At 39.5% G+C, this 20,100-nt stretch overlaps 1 protein-coding gene and 1 non-coding gene across 3 annotated transcripts in view; one reads left to right on the top strand and one right to left on the bottom strand.

Annotated features, from left to right (window-relative positions):
• Positions 1–20,100, top strand: part of BLM (BLM RecQ like helicase) — a 109,364-nt gene that overhangs the window by 38,441 nt on the left and 50,823 nt on the right. Inside the window, exons 4-12 of one of the 2 annotated variants that reach the window (XM_033188981.1) lie at positions 951–1,107; positions 4,627–4,754; positions 10,034–10,166; positions 10,481–11,142; positions 12,859–13,050; positions 15,501–15,619; positions 17,135–17,248; positions 19,344–19,442; positions 19,659–19,807. In XM_033188981.1, coding sequence (XP_033044872.1) covers positions 951–1,107; positions 4,627–4,754; positions 10,034–10,166; positions 10,481–11,142; positions 12,859–13,050; positions 15,501–15,619; positions 17,135–17,248; positions 19,344–19,442; positions 19,659–19,807 — 1,753 coding nt within the window. Of the gene's footprint in view, positions 1–950; positions 1,108–4,626; positions 4,755–10,033; positions 10,167–10,480; positions 11,143–12,858; positions 13,051–15,500; positions 15,620–17,134; positions 17,249–19,343; positions 19,443–19,658; positions 19,808–20,100 lie in introns of those variants that run through there. The other variant, XM_033188982.1, reaches the window with a different exon arrangement.
• On the bottom strand, positions 5,070–5,139 carry LOC117071723. Its single transcript, XR_004432471.1, has one exon. It is a non-coding gene; the product is annotated as a small nucleolar RNA SNORD18 (small nucleolar RNA).

The following is a 20,100-nucleotide window of genomic DNA, read 5'->3' as shown; positions in this document are numbered from 1 at the left end:
TCATTTACATTAGGTATATCTCCTAGTGCTATCCCTCCCTCCTACTCCCTCCCTACAATAGGACCTGGTGTGTGATGCTCCCCTTCCTGTGTCCAAGTGATCTCATTGTTCAGTTCCCACCTATGAGTGAGAACATGCGGTGTTTGGTTTTCTGTTCTTGCAATAGTTTGCTGAGAATGATGGTTTCCAGCTGCATCCATGTCCCTACAAAGGACACGAACTCATCCTTTTTTATGGCTGCATAGTATTCCATGGTGTGTATGTGGCACATTTTCTTAATCCAGTCTGTCACTGATGGACATTTGGGTTGATTCCAAGTCTTTGCTATTGTGAATAGTGCCGCAATAAACATACGTGTGCATGTGTCTTTATAGCAGCATGACTTATAATCCTTTGGGTATATCCCCAGTAATGGGATGGTTGGGTCAAATGATATTTCTAGTTCTAGATCCTTGAGGAACCACCACACTGTTTTCCACAATGGTTGAACTAGTTTACAGTCCCACCAACAGTGTTAAAGTGTTCCTATTTCTCCACATCCTCTCCAGCACCTGTTGTTTCCTGATTTTTTAATGATTGCCATTCTAACTGGGTGTGAGATGGTACCTCATTGTGGTTTTGATTTGCATTTCTCTGATGGCGAGTGATGATGAGCATTTTTTCATGTGTCTGTTGGCTGTATGAATGTCTTCTTTTGAGAAGTGTCTGTTCATATCCTTTGTCCACTTTTTGATGGGGTTGTTTGTTTTTTTCTTGTAAATTTGGTTGAGTTCTTTGTAGGTTCTGGATATTAGCCCTTTGTCAGATGAGTAGATTGCAAAAATTTTCTCCCATTCTGTAGGTTGCCTGTTCACTTTTGCTGGAAGCACACATTCTTACGCGCTCATGCCCTGTTCTTTCTGTCTCATTAGTGGTTAACAAATCTACGTTTATCAACTGTTTTACTATAGATAATAGCAAAAAGAAGAAGAATTTGGAAGAAGCTGAATTACATTCAACTGAGAAAGTTCCATGTATTGAATTTGATGATGATGATTATGATATAGATTTTGTTCCACCTTCTCCAGAAGAAATTTCTGCTTCTTATTCCTCTTCAAAATGCCTTAGGTAAACTAGCTAAATAATTAGCATTATTATTTGTTTCTGAGATACTTTAAATAGTTTAATTTAGTTATATAATATCATTTCTATATAAAAGTATTTTATGCTTTGTATAATTATTTTACATTCAAGTGAAAGTCTCAAAAAAATAAAACCCTTGGCCGGGTGTGGTGGCTCAAGCCTGTAATCCCAGCACTTTGGGAGGCCGAGACGGGCGGATCACAAGGTCAGGAGGTCGAGACCATCCTGGCTAACACGGTGAAACCCCGTCTCTACTAAAAATACAAAAACTAGCCGGGCGAGGTGGCGGGTGCCTGTAGTCCCAGCTACTCGGGAGGCTCAGGCAGGAGAATGGCGTAAACCCGGGAGGCGGAGCTTGCAGTGAGCTGAGATCCGGCCACTGCACTCCAGTCCGGGCGACAGAGCGAGACTCCGCCTCAAAAATAAATAAATAAATAAATAAATAAATAAAACCCTATTTATACATTTAATTGGTTGCATTCTAAAGATGAAGTTCCATTATGATTAATTACATGAACCTTCCAAACAATTTTATGTAGTTGATTTTTTTTTTTAATTTTTTTGAGACAATCTCACTCTGTCGCCCAGGCTGGAGTGAGGTGGTGTGATCTCGTCTCACTGCAGCCTCAACCTCCCGGGTTCAGGTGATACTTGTGCCTCAGCCTCCCAAGTAGCTGGAGCTACAGACACACGCCACCATGCCTGGCTAATTTTTTGTATTTTCAGTGAAGACGAGGTTTTGCCATGTTGCCCAGGCTGGTCTTGATCTCCTGAGCTCAGGCAATCCTCCCACGTTGACCTCCCAAAGTGCTAGGATTACAGGCATAAGCCACCTTGCCTGGCCTTATATAGTTGATTTTGACATAAGGAATATATTTCTGAAAATATTATATTTCCAAACCTGACCTGAAATGACACAAAGCTAACCCATTATATGGGAAGTGAACTGGGACATTAGTACTTTTTTAAAAAATCCTACAGGATAGAATTGTCCATTGTATTTGTTATTCACTCAATTTTAGCAAATTGGTGACATGATTATAATTGGTAGTATTACGAGAAAAATAGATACTCCATATGACTCATCAATAGCTTAAATTGCTAAGTGTCAATGTTACCTTCATCCTCATCCCAGTCTCACTCTCAGACCAGTTGAGTGCTAGAGTATAATATATACTAAACTGAGCAAAAGTTTGTATGGGGTCTCAATTCTAAACCAGCATTCTCATTTACCAGGTGGAAGAGCTGAGGCCCAGGGAGGAGCAAGGAATTGCCCAGGATGATAAAATGAATGAGAGATGAACTCAGATCCAGTGTAGTGCTTTCCTGGTGTCATACTGATTCCTTGCTGAATGCCTAGCTTTTTTCTTTACTTATTAAAAATATGTATTACACAAATAATATAATCATTTTAACAAGGATTCTAAATAAGAAAGAAGGAGCACTGCTGGGTGTGGTGGTGTGGTAGTGGCCTGTAGTCCCAGCTACTCAGGAGGCTGAGGCAGGAGGATCCCTTAAGCCGAGCAGTTCAAGGCTGTAGCATGCTGTGGTTACGCCTATGAGTAACCATTGCACCCCAGCCTGGGCAACATAGCAAGACCCTCATCTCTAAAAAAATTGAGAGAGAGAGAAGGAATACTAGTAGTCTCACAATTCTGACTATTTTCTTTATCCATCTTCAGTTTTGATCCTTTTCTTTTTTTTTTTTTTTTTTGAGATGGAGTCTCTCTCTGTCACCCAGGCTGGAGTGCAGTGGTGTGATCTCCACTCACTGCAAACTTGCCTCCCAGGTTCATGCCATTCTCCTGCCTCAGCCTCCCGAGTGGCTGGGACTACAGGCGCCCGCCACCACGCCCAGCTAATTTTTATGTATTTTTAGTAGAGACGGGGTTTCACCGTGTTAGCTAGGATGGTCTCGATCTCCTGACCTCATGATCCGCCCACCTCGGCCTCCTGAAGTGCTGGGATTACAGGCGTGAGCCACCACGCCCAGCCAGTTTTGATCGTTTTGTACATGTGTGTTTGATTTCTGCATTGTTGTAATCAACATGTAATTATAATTTTATATTCTGCTTTATTTCTCTTAGCATTATTCCTAAATTATTTTCCAATTGCTTATATTTAATTCCTTTTAGTGGCTACATAATTTATCAAATTCTCATACCATAAATAAATTTACCTAGAGTCTTAACAATTAAAAAAGCTTATTTTGCAAAGTATTTCCAAGGTAGACTCTCTTTGTACATTTCCCATTGTAACTTAGTATACATATGTGTATATATTATAAAACTGAAATAGAATTTTCACAATATTTTTTGTGCAGTGCACAGCTTAAATTCTGTGCTACATTTTATTTCAGTTTTAAAAAATACTGCTTGTATCCTCTGAATTTCAGAAATCAAGTGGTCAGACAGTATATAACAGAGAAGAGAGACCTGTTTTTCAGTCTCCTCTTTTCTAAAACCTCTGTAGCTGGCCCTCAAGATTCTGCATGTTCTGGCCACAATTTACCTTTTTCAGCTTTATCTCCACTTATGCTCTTGCAATAATCCAATGGTCTTAATGAGTCAAACCAACAATCTAGAAAGCATTATCATTTTCTTTAATTATAGTGTTATTGTTTAAAAACCAATATAAAAAATTTACACTGTTTTGATTTAGTTAGAAAGTTGCATTCCAAAATTCTGCTTTAGGAAAATACGGTTGATTCCCAGATGCCAAACAAATAGAATTGTTCTTTTTAAAATCTTTCTTTCATAGTCTGGCACTTTCCCCATACTTGTCATTCAAAGTTTGCTTAAATCTTATCTCCTTGGCAAAGCCTTCTTAAGTTCCAAAAAATGTTACCTTTCTTTGGATTTCCACAGTATCCTCTCTTTAACACTCATTCAGTACTAATTTATTTTGTTATTTGTAAAGTATTTTTTCTGTCTAATCAGACTGACCAGGTTTGTATGTCAATATGTTTTTGTATAATCTGTGTGGTGAGGTAATTATATATACAGACACACACAAACACATATACATATATTTGCATAATAAGAGAAGTCCAGAAAAAGTGCTTTGAAATCTCAGAAAAAAGAGACGTTAATGATCATTTGCTGGAGAAGTAACGCTTGGGCTGGGGCTAGAACAGGTGTGATTTGGGTAAAAAGAGATTGGAATGGCAGGTTTTCCAAATTGAGGGGATCAGTGGCAAAATCCCCAAAATAGGCAATGCAGGGCTTATATGAAGAATGTAAGTGGTAAAGTATGATTGAAGCCTTGGGTTACTGAAAGGACATAATTGGAGATAAAGTTGAAAAGAGCTCTTGGGACCAGAAGAGGGACAACTTTGAGGACCAGCTAAGGAAGTTTTATAATTGAGAAAATTAAAAAAAAACTACTTCTCTTTTCTGTTATATATTGTCTGATCAGTTGTAGAAAAATATTAAGGGTTTTGAAATTATACATTTATTGGGTCTAGCCTGTAGTATGATTGGCTTAACATTTTTTTATTTGCAGTATGTTAAAGGACCTTGACACCTCTGACAGAAAAGAGGATGTTCTTAGCACATCAAAAGATCTTTTGTCAAAACCTGAGAAAATGAGTACACAGGAGCCGAATCCAGAAACCAGCACAGACTGTGACGGTACAAACAATATTTTAGACATATCATGTATTTCAACTACTTACTTTTGAAAACAACGTAACACAAAGATTGTGTTTTCAACCTGTGGCTGTATGTTACAAAATGGCAGATTTGTAGTCTTTTCTAATGTTATAACCCTGTTCACTGGGTAGCCAGCATTTGCCTGAAGAACTCATGAACTCATGCTCTCACAAGGGCGTTCATTCCATATTTTGAAAACGCTACTTGTTAGAAATCATCTCTCATACTCAACTTTAAATTCTAGGAGGTTTTTACATATTTATTTATTTATTTATTTATTTATTTAATCTTCCACAAATGAGAACTTCCACAAAATCATGTGTTTCAGAAACATGGACCACAGAGCATAATCTCATCATAATAAGAGTTTTTTCCCACCTTGACCAAATATTATTAGGTCTTTTAACTCTCCTTGCTAGAAATTGCTTTCTTGACCTTTTATCCTCCGGTTCTCCTTTATATATACTCTGAGTCTGAGTCTGGGTCTGGGTCTTGATGTTCATTTAAAGCTAAATACTTGTTTGCTTTGTTTCTAATTCATTTTTTATTTTTTATTAAATATCTAGTGTAAATAATCGGATAGCAGTGCAAGTCTTTGACAGACGACACTCCCCCTTCCCACCCTTGGTGTCTACTTCTCAGAGGCACCTTTAGTCTGAAAATTTACATCCTCTTGTAGACATTTTTCTGGCATTATTTCTTTTTACTTTCTTTTTCTTTTTTTCACTCTTCCTGGAACTTCTGTGATTTGCATGTTAGACTTACATTAATTATCTTTTCTATTTTTCATCTCTTGATTTTCTGCTTTTTAGGATATTTCCTTGATTTTTTTTTTTTTTTTTTTTTAGTGTCTTCGTTTTTTTTTTATTATTATTATACTTATTTCCTTGATTTTATCTTTAACTCTTCTATGGAATTTTTAAATTTCTATCAAGGCAATTTCCGAGAGCTCTTTTTTGTTCTCTGAATATTTCTGTCATGCGTTCGAGTCTGAGGGCTGCTGGGCTTTTTTAGCGATGTCTGCATGCATGTGCAGGTCATGTGTGTAGTGTTCTCTGTTGTTTTTGTTTCCTCCAGTTTTTTTGTTGTTTATTTTGGATTCAATTTATTTTAGAGATATTCATGAAATAACTGATGTGCTGGGCAGTCTTATAAAGTGCCTTACAATATTAACTAATTTACTCATCACAATAAACTACGTCAAACTTTAAGGTAATTTCTTTTTTTTTTTCTGAGACAGAGTCTTGCTCTATCACCCAGGCTGGAGTGCAGTGGCAGGATCTTGGCTTACTGCAACCTCCGCCTTCCAGGATCAAGCAATTCTCCTGCCTCAGCCTCCCGATTAGCTGGGATTATAGATGTGTACCATCACACCTGGCTAATGTTTTGTATTTTTAATAGAGACAGGGTTTCACCATGTTAGCCAGGATGGTCTCGATCTCCTGACCTGATGATCCACCCACCTTGGCCTCCCAAAGTGCTGGGATTACAGGCGTGAGCCATGGCACCCGGCCCACTTTAAGGTAGTTTCTGTTATCCCCATTTAACAGATAATGAAACTAAGGTACAGGAGCATTAAATAATTACACACCGTCATAGAATTAGCCGCAGAGCTAGGATCTGAACACAGCAGTCTTGAGGCTTTTGAGTTTTCATTGATAACAACTGCATTATACTGTCTCTGTATCATTAAGTTTCACTAATAAAATGGTTAGCCAGAACAGGGGCAGGGACAGAGTTCTCCAGCATGTCAGTAGAGGCTTCCCTCTTGGCTTACATCAGTCCATTCATTACCACTTCTTGTTCAGCTAGTTACATATCTGTCTTCAGACCACATTTCTGTTCTTTATCCATGGAGACACAAAAGACTTGGCCATGTGACTCCAAAAAGTTTGAGGTGTGAGGCAGCAGGAAGGAATGGGTGGGACATTGACTCTAGAGTGCTACAGACCTGTGATAGAAACCTGTCTCCTCCTACTCTTGGCTGTGTGACTATGGCAAATAGTTAAACTTCTCTGGACCTCAGTTTTTTCTTCTGTAAAATGAGGAGAATGATATCTACCTTGCTGGGTAGTTGTCAGGATTCAAGGTAAAGTGCCGAGTACACTGCAGGCCTTTCATAAATGGTAGCTGTTGTTATCTGCCAGTCTAGTAATCCTGTTAAAGAAGGAAGTACATTAAGATGGATGGTTTGTTTTTATGAACTCTTTCTGACTCTGTAATTGTTTCCTCCCCGTTAGAGCTCACAAAGCAGCTATTTGATAACAGACTCTAGAATTTTGCTTTGAATTTACATCAAATCACCAGCCTGTAGTTTTTGTCAATCACTTTCAAATTTTTTGAAAATTCGAACAATGTTTGTCTGTCCTCACTTTCCATCATTTCTCTTATTCACTAGATGCCTCACACACGTGTCAGTGACAGGGGCTCTGAGATCCTGTTTGCAGGTTTCCTTTGTACTCTGAGGTATAATCTGTCTAGACAAGGAGTCTTGAGCTAGTTTCTGATAGCTAGGTACTCTCTTTTATCTCCCTCTGAGCCTTGGCTTTCAGTTCCATCAGACCATTGTGTATTCTCTTTCCAATCAGATGCTTGTTTTCCTTGCAGAAAAAACAGAAGTAACAGGAATTCAGCAATTCCAGTTTTACATCTCATACCTCACATTTCTCTCAGTCACCAGCAGAAGTCCAAATTTCCCAGGCCATTCTTGTGCAGATGCCCTTCACCACCCTGCCATCTTCACTTCCTGCTCTGTCCTCACTTCCTGTCCTTCCTGGCTTGTAAACCATTTAACTGACTGCTCTATCGACAACTTCCCGGTAGCGTCATCATCTTCTCTGATCATTTTCTTCCCCTTCTTTCTCTAATCATTTTCTGAGAATATGCACTGTTTCCCCTGCAGCCCACCCAAACTGTTTTTTGCTCCCGCAGACTTTAGGCCTGAGAGGTGACACAGGCATCTTTTGTCCTTGCTTCCTGTTGCCATTTGTTTTTTCTTTTCTTCATTTTTTTTTTTTTCCTCGCTCTGTCACCCAGGCTGGAGTGCACTGGTGCAATCTCTGCTCACTGCGACCTCCGCCTCCCAGATTCAAGTGGTTCTCCTGCCTTAGCCTCCTGAATAGCTGGGACTACAGGCGTGTGCCATCATGCCCAACTTTTTTGTATTTTTATTAGAGACAGGATTTTGCCACGTTGGCCAGGCTGGTGTCGAACTCCTGACCTCAGGTGATCCTCCAGCCTTAGCCTCCCAAAGTGCTGGGATTATAGGCGTGAGCCACCATGCCCAGCCACGGTTGAGATTTTAGATGAAGGAAAGGGCCGCCACGGTGGCTCACACCTATAATCCCGGCACTTTGGGAGGCGAGCTGGGTGGATCATTTGAGGTCAGGAGTTCAAGACCATCCTGGCCAACGTGGCAAAACTCCATGTCTAATAAAAATACAAAAAAGCCGAGCGTGGTAGTGTGTGCTTGTAGTCCCAGGCACTCAGGAGGCTGAGGCAGGAGAATCGCTTGAACCTGGGAGATGGAGGTTGCAGTGAGCCAACATTGCACCACTGCACTCCAGCCTGGAAGACAGAGCGAGAATCTGTCTCAAAAAATAAAATAAAATAAAACCTCAACTACTTTGAAATTCTATTTATCAGTTATGGCTTAATTTTTAAAATGGGAGTGGGCTGGCAGGATTCAGTTGTTCAAACATCGTATCAGGAGTTGCTCTCTCTCTCACTTGCCTTCTCTCTCCTCTCTTCTGTCCCATCTCTGCGGGTCAAGCCTCCATTTCTTTCTATCTGCTTTCTACTTTTCCTTTATATCAGTCTTATTTGAAATCTGTCTTTCTTTATAAGGTGACAGAAATGGCCACCAGAATCATATTAAACTTGGAAAAAGAGAGGTACTTTTTCCCAGTCAGTCCTAAGTATTTCCAGAGTTAATTTTCACTGGGCTGCCTTATGTCAGATGCCTACTGAGGGAGTGGGAAGGGTAGGTCTAATAGGAAATCTCGATGCTATACTGTTACCATTAAAGGGAAGCCTGGATTCCAGGCCGATCAAAATAATGGGTAGGGCTCTTGCCTGTCCAACGCTTAACAGTGCACTTTGTGTTGGCACAGTGAGCTTTGCACATGAAGTTAGTTTTAAAAAAAAATCATAGTTAACTGATAAACCTTTGTTCCAGCCAATGACCTTGCTTATCCCAAGAAATGTTTATTAAAGACTATTAAATTAAATGAAAACAGTTATGAGCTCTTATGATAAAGCATAGAGACAACCTAATTTCAAGTTAATTTACAGGAAGATAATAGGACAATATATAGTTGTTTATGATCTTGTTTTTACACTGCTTCACATTTTACATATGTGACTTTCAAAATCTTAAGACTTGACTGGGCACAGTGGCTCACACCTATAATCCCAGCACTTTAGGAGGCCAAGGTGGGAGGATCACTTGAGCCCAGGAGTTTGAGCCCAGCCTGGGCAACATGGCAAGACACTGTCTCTACAAAAAATAATTAACTAAAAAAAAAAAAAGATGTGTTGTGTTGCTGGGCACAGTGGCATAGGCCTGTAGTCTCAGCTACTTGGGAGGCTGAGGCAGGAGGATTTCTTGAGCCCAAGAGTTTGAGGGTTCAGTGAGCAGTGATTGCACCACTGCAGTTTAACCTGGTCAACAGAGCCAGACCCACTTACTTACTTTCTTTCTTTCTTTCTTTTTTTTTTTTTTGAGACAAAATCTCACTCTTGTCCCCCAGGCTGGAGTGCAATGGCATGATCTCAGCTCACTGCAACCTCCACCTCCCAGGTTCAAGCGATTCTCTTGCCTCAGCCTTCCAAGTAGCTGGGATTACAGGCACGCACCACAACGCCCAACTAATTTTCGTATTACTAGTAAAGACGGGGTTTCACCACGTTGGCCAGGCTGGTCTCAAACTCCTGACCTCAGGTGATACACCTGCTTCAGCCTCCTAAAGTGCTGGGATTACAGGCGTGAGCCACCGTGCCCGGCCCACGCTATAAAAAAAAAAAAAAATCAAGATCTTAAGACTTTTTTTTTTTTTTTCTTTTTCATTTTAGTGACAGGGTCTCACTGTGTTGCCCAAGCTGGTCTTGAACTCCTGGACTTAAGCAATCCTCCTGCCTTGGCCTCCCCAAAGTGCTGGGAAAACAGTCATGAGCCACCATGCCTAGCCAAGACATTTTGTTTTTTGTTTTTTGTTTTTTTTTCAAAGAAAAATATTAACAACATAATTATTTTATAGCTAGACAGATAAATTTACAGCAGCAGCTTATTCATGTGATGGACCACATCTGTAAATTAATTGATACTATTCCTGCTGATAAACTGAAACTTTTGGATTGTGGGAACGAACTGCTTCAGCAGCGGAACATAAGGTATCTTGATTTTCCTCCTTCTGGAATATATCTGATTATATTTTTACCACTCTTAAGTAAAAAAATGGACAGGGCAAAATGTTCAGGCTTTCTGGCCTGGAAATAGCATAAAGATGCTCATCATGCAACTATTTTTTAAATTCATTTACTTTTCAAACCACTCCTTTACCATTCATATTCATATTTTTAAGTTAGAAAAAAACGAATATATTTTGCTACAATTTCTATTTGGTATGAAAACTAAAGATTTGCTTTTGTGGCCTACCAGAGTAAACTACTTATATTTAATACGTTGTTCTCTTTTCTCTCTTCAGAAGGAAACTTCTAACAGAAGTAGATTTTAATAAAAGTGATGCCAGTCTTCTTGGCTCCGCGTGGAGATGCAGGCCTGATTCACTTGATGGCCCTGTGGAGGGTGATTCCTGCTCTGCAGGGAATTCTATGAAGGAGTTAAATTTTTCACACCTTCCCTCAAATTCTGTTTCCCCTGAGGACTGTTTCCTGACTACCACCCTAGGAAAGACAGGATTCTCAGCCACCAGGGAGAATCTTTTTGAAAGGCCTTCATTCAATACCCCTTTACAGAAGTCCTTTGTAAGTAGCAACTGGGCTGAAACACCAAGACTAGGAAAAAAAAATGAAAGCTCTTATTTCCCAGGAAATGTTCTCACAAGCACTGCTGTGAAAGATCAGAATAAACATACTGCTTCAATAAATGACTTAGAAAGAGAAACCCAGCCTTCGTATGATATTGATAATTTTGACATAGATGACTTTGATGATGATGATGACTGGGAAAACATAATGCATAATTTAGCAGCCAACAAATCTTCCACAGCTGCCTATCAACCCATCAAGGAAGGTCGGCCAATTAAATCAGTATCGGAAGGACTTTCTTCAGCCAAGACAAACTGTCTTCCAGTGGCATCTACTGCTCAAAATATAAACTTCTCGGAGTCAATTCAGAATTACACTGGTAAGTTTAAAATAAATTGAATGCTTATATGAAAACAAAACTGTCCCCAAATAGGAATTATATAAGAAAAACCATAGCAAATCATGATTGCCTGAAAACCACATTGTTGCTATGCAAATTTCTACTGATGATATGAATTACAAATCACAATTTCAAAAGCAAGTTGCTCTTTTGTCTCTATAGCAGCTGTAGTTTTATAAAATGTGTAATTATAACCTATTGTAGTAAGGCTCTAAAGTCATTACAAATGTGCTTTGCCTTTGAATTAACATTTTTTAGTTCCTAAAACAATAAACTCATGAGGGCCAAGTTTTTAATGATTTTGGGGTGAGCAAAAGCAAAAATGAATTCACTTGCTAAAAATGTACTTTAGAATTCTGTACTGATGAGAATCAATTAATACAAAGTAGGGAAGCATGTTTTATGTCTTAAAAGGTTAAAATATAGGGCGGTCTAAAAAGGATATGAAGTCAGAAGTGTCTTAAATCAGTCAAACTACTTCTTTGGGCCTATGTGCGTACTACATGCCATGTGCTATGCTGGGCACTGGTCATTTAAAGATGAATAACAAATACTCAGTAGTTCCTGCCCTCCTGGAGCTCACAGCTTAGTGAGAGAGACGTTTTGAGAGGAATGAAATTAGCCACTGTTAAGGCTCCGGAGAAAAGCCAAGAATAATTTTAAAACCTTACGTCAACCATATAAAGTTATCAAAAGTATTTTTTAGCTGAAAAAAGTTTGTAAAGTACAGCCCTCCCTATTTTTGTCATTGATGACTTAATACCACGGAGGTTGTTCTTACAGTTACGCTACTGACCTTTAAAACAACCATTAATGGATTTATTTTTGTATCATGTTAGAATGTGTCATACTTGATATTTGCAATTATCTTGAGACAGTTGAGTGTTGGGGTTAGCGTAACTGCCAGAGCTGAGTGAGTACCTCTTGTTCTCTGTGCTGAACCGGAGTTGCGACAGCCAGGCTGCAGAGCAGGGGCGCGTGTGAGAGATGTTATGAAAGAAGAGTCTGAGGAAGCTCAGATGACTCCAAGGTTTCAGACACTGATGACTGGGAAAACTGTGACACCAGTAACACAAACAGGGGAGTCAGGAGGCAGAGTCAGATTTGGAGAAAAGCTGAGAAGGGCTATTTTAAGACTAGAGGTTAAAGTGCTGGTAAGTCATTCAGGTACCAATGCCTTGAAGACAACGGGAGCTGTGCGCAGGACTGGAACTTTTTGGAGGGTATCAGTTGGATCTGAAGAGAGGTGTACACATTTGCTGCACACAGGTCATGTTTAAGATCATAGGACTAGGAAAGCTCCAAAAAAGAATGTCTACAGAGCCCAGTCTCAAATATCTGAAAGACTCCCGTATTTATGGGGCCGATGGAGGAAGTAGAGCCAGGAAAGGGAATTTAAAGTGAGTAGAAAACCGTGATTGTCTTGATGGTCGTGGTTGGAGGAAGGGAGAAGAGGAAGGAAGGAATAAAAGTAGTGGTAGGTGCTGTAGAAAAAGTCAAGGAAATACTTGATTTGGGCCTTTGGCAAGTCTTTGGTGGCTTTGAGACTTGTAGGGAAGGAAAGCCAGTAAACAGTTTAGGAACTGTGCTGCAGGGAAACGTGTGCCAGTGATTCTGCAGGCCAAGGGAAATGCTAAAGCTGTACTTTCACTGTATTCATGCACTGATTTTTCTTAATGTTGATTATTTTCCTAGACAAGTCAGCACAAAATTTAACATCCAGAAATCTGAAACATGAGCGTTTCCAAAGTCTTAGTTTTCCTCATACAAAGGAAATGATGAAGATTTTTCATAAAAAATTTGGCCTGCATAATTTTAGAACTAATCAGCTAGAGGCGATCAATGCTGCACTGCTTGGTGAAGACTGTTTTATCCTGATGCCGACTGGTATGTATTTTTAGAAGTGAATGGGCAGGAATCCATTGGCAGATGTTAAATGAAAGCTCTTTAATAGAAATAAAAAGACCACCTACACAGTATTTCTATCATTTAGGGACCTCTTAAACCTCCCATACCATAGTAAGAAAGTGTATTACTTTATATCCTCTGTTCTGGTTGTTGACATGATGAAGTTTATAGCCCTGTAAGATTTTCTTGTTTTTTTTTTTTTTGGGTGGTCGGGGGGACGGAGTCTTGCTCTGTCGCCCGGACTGGAGTGCAGTGGCGAGATCTCTGCTCACTGCAAGCTCCACCTCCTGGGTTCCCGCCATTCTCCTGCCTCAGCCTCCGGAATAGCTGGGACTACAGGCGCCCTCCACCACGCCCGGCTAATTTTTTGTATTTTTAGTAGAGACAGGGTTTCACCGTGTTAACCAGGGTGGTCTCGATCTCCTGACCTCGTGATCCGCCCGTCTCGGCCTCCCAAAGTGCTGGGATTATAGGCGTGACCCACTGCGCCCGGCCTCCTGTAAGATTTTCAACTTGAAGCTCACTGTGTTGAACTGATCTAGAATTTTTCTTTGGGAATTTTTCTTTTTTCTAGTCTAAGCAATTTTGGAAATCAAACAGAAAAATCACTGTCAGAGACCATGACCATTTCTGGCAGTCTATTTGCAACAATCTAGTGTTGCATAATGGTTAAATCATGTATGCGTACGTGCATAGTGGTCCATCAGCTGTGGACCAAAGGCCTGAACTTAAAGAACAGCTCTGCTGCTCACAGCAGTGTGGCCACGTGCAAGGCGCTTTACTCCCTGGACCCATTTTCTCATGTGTGCAATGGTGATAGCAGTAAAGTACCTGGTTCACAGAATGGCATGAGAATTAAATGAAAATCATTTACCACAATATTGTGTTGGCCCCACTTTAAAGAGTCTAGGACATTCATTGTGCTATTAAAGCTTATGATAGCTGTTCAATGATTTATAGTCATTCACATGAGAATATTAAATAAACAGGGCAGAGCGCATGGAGAATTTGCAGTTTCAGTACCTACGTGTCTAGTCCTCCCTCTGTCTATCACTTGACTTGTGACCTTTAGCAAGCTAGCTAGTGCTGTCATTATTGTATAATGTTGACTGGGCATCTGAACTTTTTCAACCTGGTTTTTAGATTTAGATAGCCTTGGCTTAATAATCAGCATTTCAATTTTTATTAATTTATTAATCACTCTGTGCCTTCCTTTCAACCCTATTTTGGTGTTGCAGAACTCTAAAGCTGGAAGAAACCTTGGCAATGATCTAATCCGTTGATTTTTTTTCAGGGCTTTCCATTGTCCTTTAGGGTTTCAAGAGGGCATTTTTAAGGTCCTACCCCCATTTCAACCACTTGAGATATATACATATAAAAAATATAATTATGTATAATATGTATATTGTATTATAGATAATATGTCTAGTATATGTAATTATAATATAGATATAGTGTGTGTATAAATATTCCAAATAAGGTTTATTTTATTTTTATTTATTATTTTTGAGATAGGGTCTCTTGGTCTGTCACCCATGCTAGAATACAGTGGTGCTGTCACAGCTCACAGCAGCTTCAACTGGGTTCAAACAATCCCCCCGACCTAAGCCTCCCAAGAAGCTGGGACTACAGGCATGTGCCACCACACCTGGCTAATTTTTAAATTTTTTGTAGAGACGAGATCTCACTGTGTTGCCCAAGCTGATCTCAAATTCCCTGGGCTCAAGCAGTCTGCCTGCCTCAGGCTCCCAAAGTGATGGGATTTATAAATAATAAAAATAAATAAACATTATATGGAAAGTAATTATTTTAATCCTAGCATCCTTTTTAGAGACTCTTCTACTACTAGAAATAAAAAGTTTACTGTATTCCATTACATTTTAAGTTTCCTGCTAATTCTTGCCTTTGCTATTATATATGTCTGTGTAAGATGTCCTAAGCACAGTGGCTCTTGCCTGTAATCCCAGCACTTTGGGAGTCCAAGGAAGGTGGATTACCTGAGGTCAGGAGTTCAAGACCAGCCTGGCCAACATGGTGAAACCCATCTCTACTGAAAATACAAAAACTAGAAGGGTGTGGTGGTGGGCGCTTATAGTCCTAGCTACTGGGGAGGGTGAGGCATGACAATTGCTTGAACCCGGGAGGTGGAGGTTGTAGTGAGCTCAGATGGCACCACTGCACTCCAGCCTGGGCAACAGAACAAGACTCTGTCAAAAAAAAAAAAACAAAACGAAAAACCTTTTTTTAAAAAAAAATCATTTTTAAATTGCCTAAATGTAATAGTTGGAGTCATTTGAGTATGGCAAATTGTTGACACCAGGGACAATATGCCTTGGTGTCCTATTAAAGATATGATTTCTTTTGTAACTTTTATATTCATGCTCTCAAGACAGAACCTGACAGATATTTTTTCATTGTTTCTCTTTCAGGAGGTGGTAAGAGTTTGTGTTACCAGCTCCCCGCCTGTGTTTCTCCTGGGGTCACTATTGTCATTTCTCCCTTGAGATCACTAATAGTAGATCAAGTCCAAAAGCTGACTTCCTTGGATGTAAGTTATAAAAATACTAATAAAAACATGCCTTAGAAACAATTAAATTTCAGTCCTCTGGATAACCTTTTTATTAAATAGTTCATAATTTGTAAAAATAAAGCACAGCAATTAAATTAAGTTGTGCAATTAAACAGAAGTCTGAAAATTTGATACAGATAACCTGTAGTTCAATCTCATTGTATTCTACAAGAATATATTTTAGTAAGAACTTTTAACCAATGCTATTTTTTGCTGATGTAATTTTTTTTTTTAACTAATAGAAAATCATTTCTTTTTTCATTACTGCCAGGTCAGCGTAGTTCTCTTTCCCTTATATCTTAAAATGCATACACACATGTATGCCTGCACACATGCGTCTTTTTTCCTCATGGCTGAGTTTAACGAAGTAAATGAATGCATTCTACCTAACTCTTCTCAATGTCGGTGGGGGTGGTGGCTCACGCCTGTAATCCCAGTGACTTGGAAGGCTAAGGTGGGAGGATTGCTTGAGGCCAAGAATTCAAGACCAGCCTGGGCAACACAGCAAGACTTTTTCTACAGAAAAATAAAATAAGCTGGACATGGTGGTGAACACCTGTGGTCCCAGCTACTTAGGAAGCTGAGGGTCGCTTGAGCCCAGGAGTTTGAGGCTGCAGTGAGTCATGATCATGCCACTACAGTCTAGCCTTGGTGAAAGCAAGACCCCGACTCAGTCTTCACATTGTGATTAAGAAGAACTGTTTTAGGAATTAAAGTCACCACTCCTCAATAAGACCACTAGTTTGGTTTGCTTCCAAAGAATGTCTTAGTGCGGTGATGGTAGCCATTGTTCAACCATTTGTGATATTATGGCCCCTTCCTTGTCATTAATCTTTAAAACCCTGAAATCATTTATCTAAAAAAAAAAATGACACCATACAGTAGGACTGGAATATCTTGTATACCTAATTCATATTTATCTTATTTACAAAGATGAAAAATAAAGCAAGAAAAGGAAATAAACAGTGAGAAGACCATTTTGTGTTATGCTTTTTTTTTTTCTTTCTTTCTTTCTTTTTTTTTTTTTTAAAGACAGAGTCTTGTTTTGTCGCCCAGGCTGGAGTGCAGTGGTGCAACCTTGGCTCACTGCAACCTCTGCCTCCCAAGCTCAAGCAGTTTTCCTGCCTCAGCCTCCTGAGTAGCTGGGATTACAGGCACCCAGCACCACGCCAGGCTAATTTTTGTATTTTCAGTAGAGATGGGGTTTCTCCGTGTTGGCCATGCTAGTCTCGAACTCCTGACCCCAAGTGATCCACCTGCCTCAGCCTCCCAAAGTGCAGAAATTACAGGTGTCAGCCACCACGCCCTGCCTGAGTTACACTTAATAAGGGTTTTTAAAAAATGTATGTACTTACATACTTGTTATATTGAGATATGTGTTTCCTTTGATAGGTTTGATATGTGACTAATAAAATATTTATAAAACCTAAAGACAAATGTAATTTTGTCGGGTTAATGTATAAAATTGAAATTGTTTACTACTTTCATACTTAGATTCCAGCTACATATCTGACAGGTGATAAGACTGACTCAGAAGCTACAAATATTTACCTCCAGTTATCAAAAAAAGTCCCAATCATAAAACTTCTATATGTCACTCCAGAAAAGGTTTGTATTTATATCATTATTTTAAAATATATTAAAGACCACTAGAATACATATATTTTTAAAATTTTAACAACATTTTTTATATGTAGTGCAAAGAATTTTTGTATAACTTTCATCCAGAAACCCCAAATGGTAGCATTTTACTATAATTGCTTTGTTATTCTCTCTGCATATGTTTTCCTGAAACATTTGATTGAAAATTGCAGACATGGTATCCTTTTAAACCCTAAGTACTTCACTGTGCATTTCCTAAAAACAAAGTATTCTCTTATATAACCTCAGTATAATGATCAAAATTAGGAGATGTATATTGATGCAGTACTATTACTTAATCTGTAAACCTTATTCCGGTTTCACTAGTTGTCCCAATAATGTCCTTTATAGCAAAAGAAAATCCCAGATCATGCATGCATTCAGTTGTCCTTCTCTGTAATCTTGTAAACAGTTTCTCTCTCTTAATGTCTTTAATGATTTTGACATTTTTGAAGGCCATTTTGAGAACTATCCCTCAATTTGAGTTTATCTTGCTTCCTCCTGCTTAGATTCCTGTTACTCCTTGAATATCACAGAAACGGTGATACGTTCTCATGCCCACTGTCAGGAGGCACTTGGCGTTGATTCGTCCCATTACTGACAATGTCAGTTAACTGATCGCTTGGTTATGGGAGTGTCTGATAGACTTCTCTGCTACAAAGTTATCCTTTCTTTTCGGCCTTTGTAATTAGTAGATATCCTGTTGTGGGATGCTTTGAGACTATGTAAATACCCTGTCAGTGATCAGAATTTTACCCACATCTTTTAGCATCCATTGATGATTCTTCCCCAAATCAATTATTACTATAATATATATAAAATTATTTTTAAAATGTAGTTGGCATTTTGCCGTAAAAAGAATTTTCCCGTTGATTACACTTTTTTTTTTTTTTTGAGGTGGAGTCTTACTCTGTCACCCAGACTGGAGTGCAGTGGCGCAATCTCAGCTTACTGCAACCTGGGTTCAAGCGATTCTCCTGCCTCTGCCTCCCAAGTAGCTAGGACTACAGGTGCGTGCCACGACACCTGGCTAATTTTTGTAGTTTTAGTAGAGATGGGGTTTTGCCATGTTGGCCAGGCTGGTCTGGAACTCCTGACCTTAAGTAATCCACCCACCTCGGCCTCCCAAAGTACTAGGATTACAAGCATGAGCCACTGTGCCCAGCCCACATATTTATTGATACCAGCATGAACTCATGACTTCTTAATTTATTCAATGAGTTACAATCAATTATCAAGTATTTTGATGTTCTAATTATCCTAGATGTGACCAGTGAGACATCTCTATGAAGCTGGCTTCTCTGTCCTTTTGACATGTCCGTCAAGATGTGAGTGCTACATGTGCTCGTTGCTACTGAGATGTCATTGCTTGTAGGCCCTGTTATGAAGAGAGCTATAAAATATATAATTTGTTTCCCAGCCGACATGCATCCATATAGCCCAGATATGGAACCCTGTTGCCAGTGTAAATGTGTGGTGGCCCTCAGATGTCTTGAAGCAGACAAAAGTTTTAGAACCACTAACCTGCTAAATAAGCTGTTTGCTTAATGTTGGTGAACATTCTAAAATGTGATCTGCTATTTTCTGTTACTTCTGCTGTTCTCTTCATAGATTGAAATAAGAACCAATTTTATATGGAGGTTTTTTGTTTGTTTGTTTTGTTTTTTCGTGAGACTGAATTTCGCTGTTGTTGCCCAGGCTGGAGTGCAGTGGCATGATCTCGGCTCACCGCAACCTCTACCTCCCGGGTTCAAGCAATTCTCCTGCCTCAGCCTTCCTGAGTAGCTGAGATTACAGGCATGCACCACCACGCTCGGCTAATTTTGTATTTTTAGTAGAGACGGGGTTTCCCCATGTTGATCAGGCTGGTCACAAACTCACGACCTCAGATGACCTGCCTGCCTCAGCCTCCCAAAGTGCTGGGATTACAGGCGTGAGCCACCGCACCCGGCCTTATATGGAGGTTTTAATACAGCTTAAGTTGTAATGGAATTCGAAGACAACAGAATCATAAGGTGATGTGTTTCAGTGTTTTTAAATGTCTAATATATTTCTGGCCTAGATCTGTGCAAGTAACAGACTCATTTCTATGCTGGAGAATCTCTATGAGAGGAAGCTGTTGGCACGTTTTGTTATTGATGAAGCACATTGTGTCAGTCAGGTAAGTGCTGTTTTTTATATCCGGAAATACCAATAAATACATACTACGAACAATATATGTATTTTCAGTACTGAAGAAAAACCCACGTTGAGTGAACTAGTCTGCTATTTTACTGAAAAGTAAGGTGGTTCTTAATATATTGAGCAGTGTTGGCTTTTTATAGAGGGAAGTTCCAAATAGTCTGAAAAGCAGTATTTTTTTTTTTTTTTCAACTAGTGGGGACATGATTTTCGTCAAGATTACAAAAGAATGAATATGCTTCGCCAGAAATTTCCTTCTGTTCCGGTGATGGCTCTTACGGCCACAGCTAATCCCAGGGTACAGAAGGACATCCTCACTCAGCTGAAGATTCTCAGACCTCAGGTGTAAGTTGTTGCATGTCATGTATTTGAGAACCCTGGAGCAGTGATTGCCGGAGCTGCTACACGTTAGAATTACCTGTGGCGCTTTAACACCACCACCCCACCCCACCCCCATGCCCAAGTTGTACCTGATGGCAGCTAAATCAGAATGTTTGGGGCTGAGAGCCAGTAGTTTTTTCAAAATCCCCAAGTGATTACAATGTGCAGCGGAGTTTGGGAACCAGAGTCCTAGGACTTTTCTTCACTTACTGAAATTAAAACTCCATTTCAGTACCTACTTTGGAAATAGGGATAAA

Source organism: Trachypithecus francoisi, unplaced genomic scaffold (genome assembly GCF_009764315.1).
Source record: "Trachypithecus francoisi isolate TF-2019V2 unplaced genomic scaffold, Tfra_2.0 Lachesis_group3, whole genome shotgun sequence".
Classification (NCBI taxonomy): Eukaryota; Metazoa; Chordata; class Mammalia; order Primates; family Cercopithecidae; genus Trachypithecus; species Trachypithecus francoisi.
This window is presented reverse-complemented; position numbering and strand designations above follow the sequence as displayed.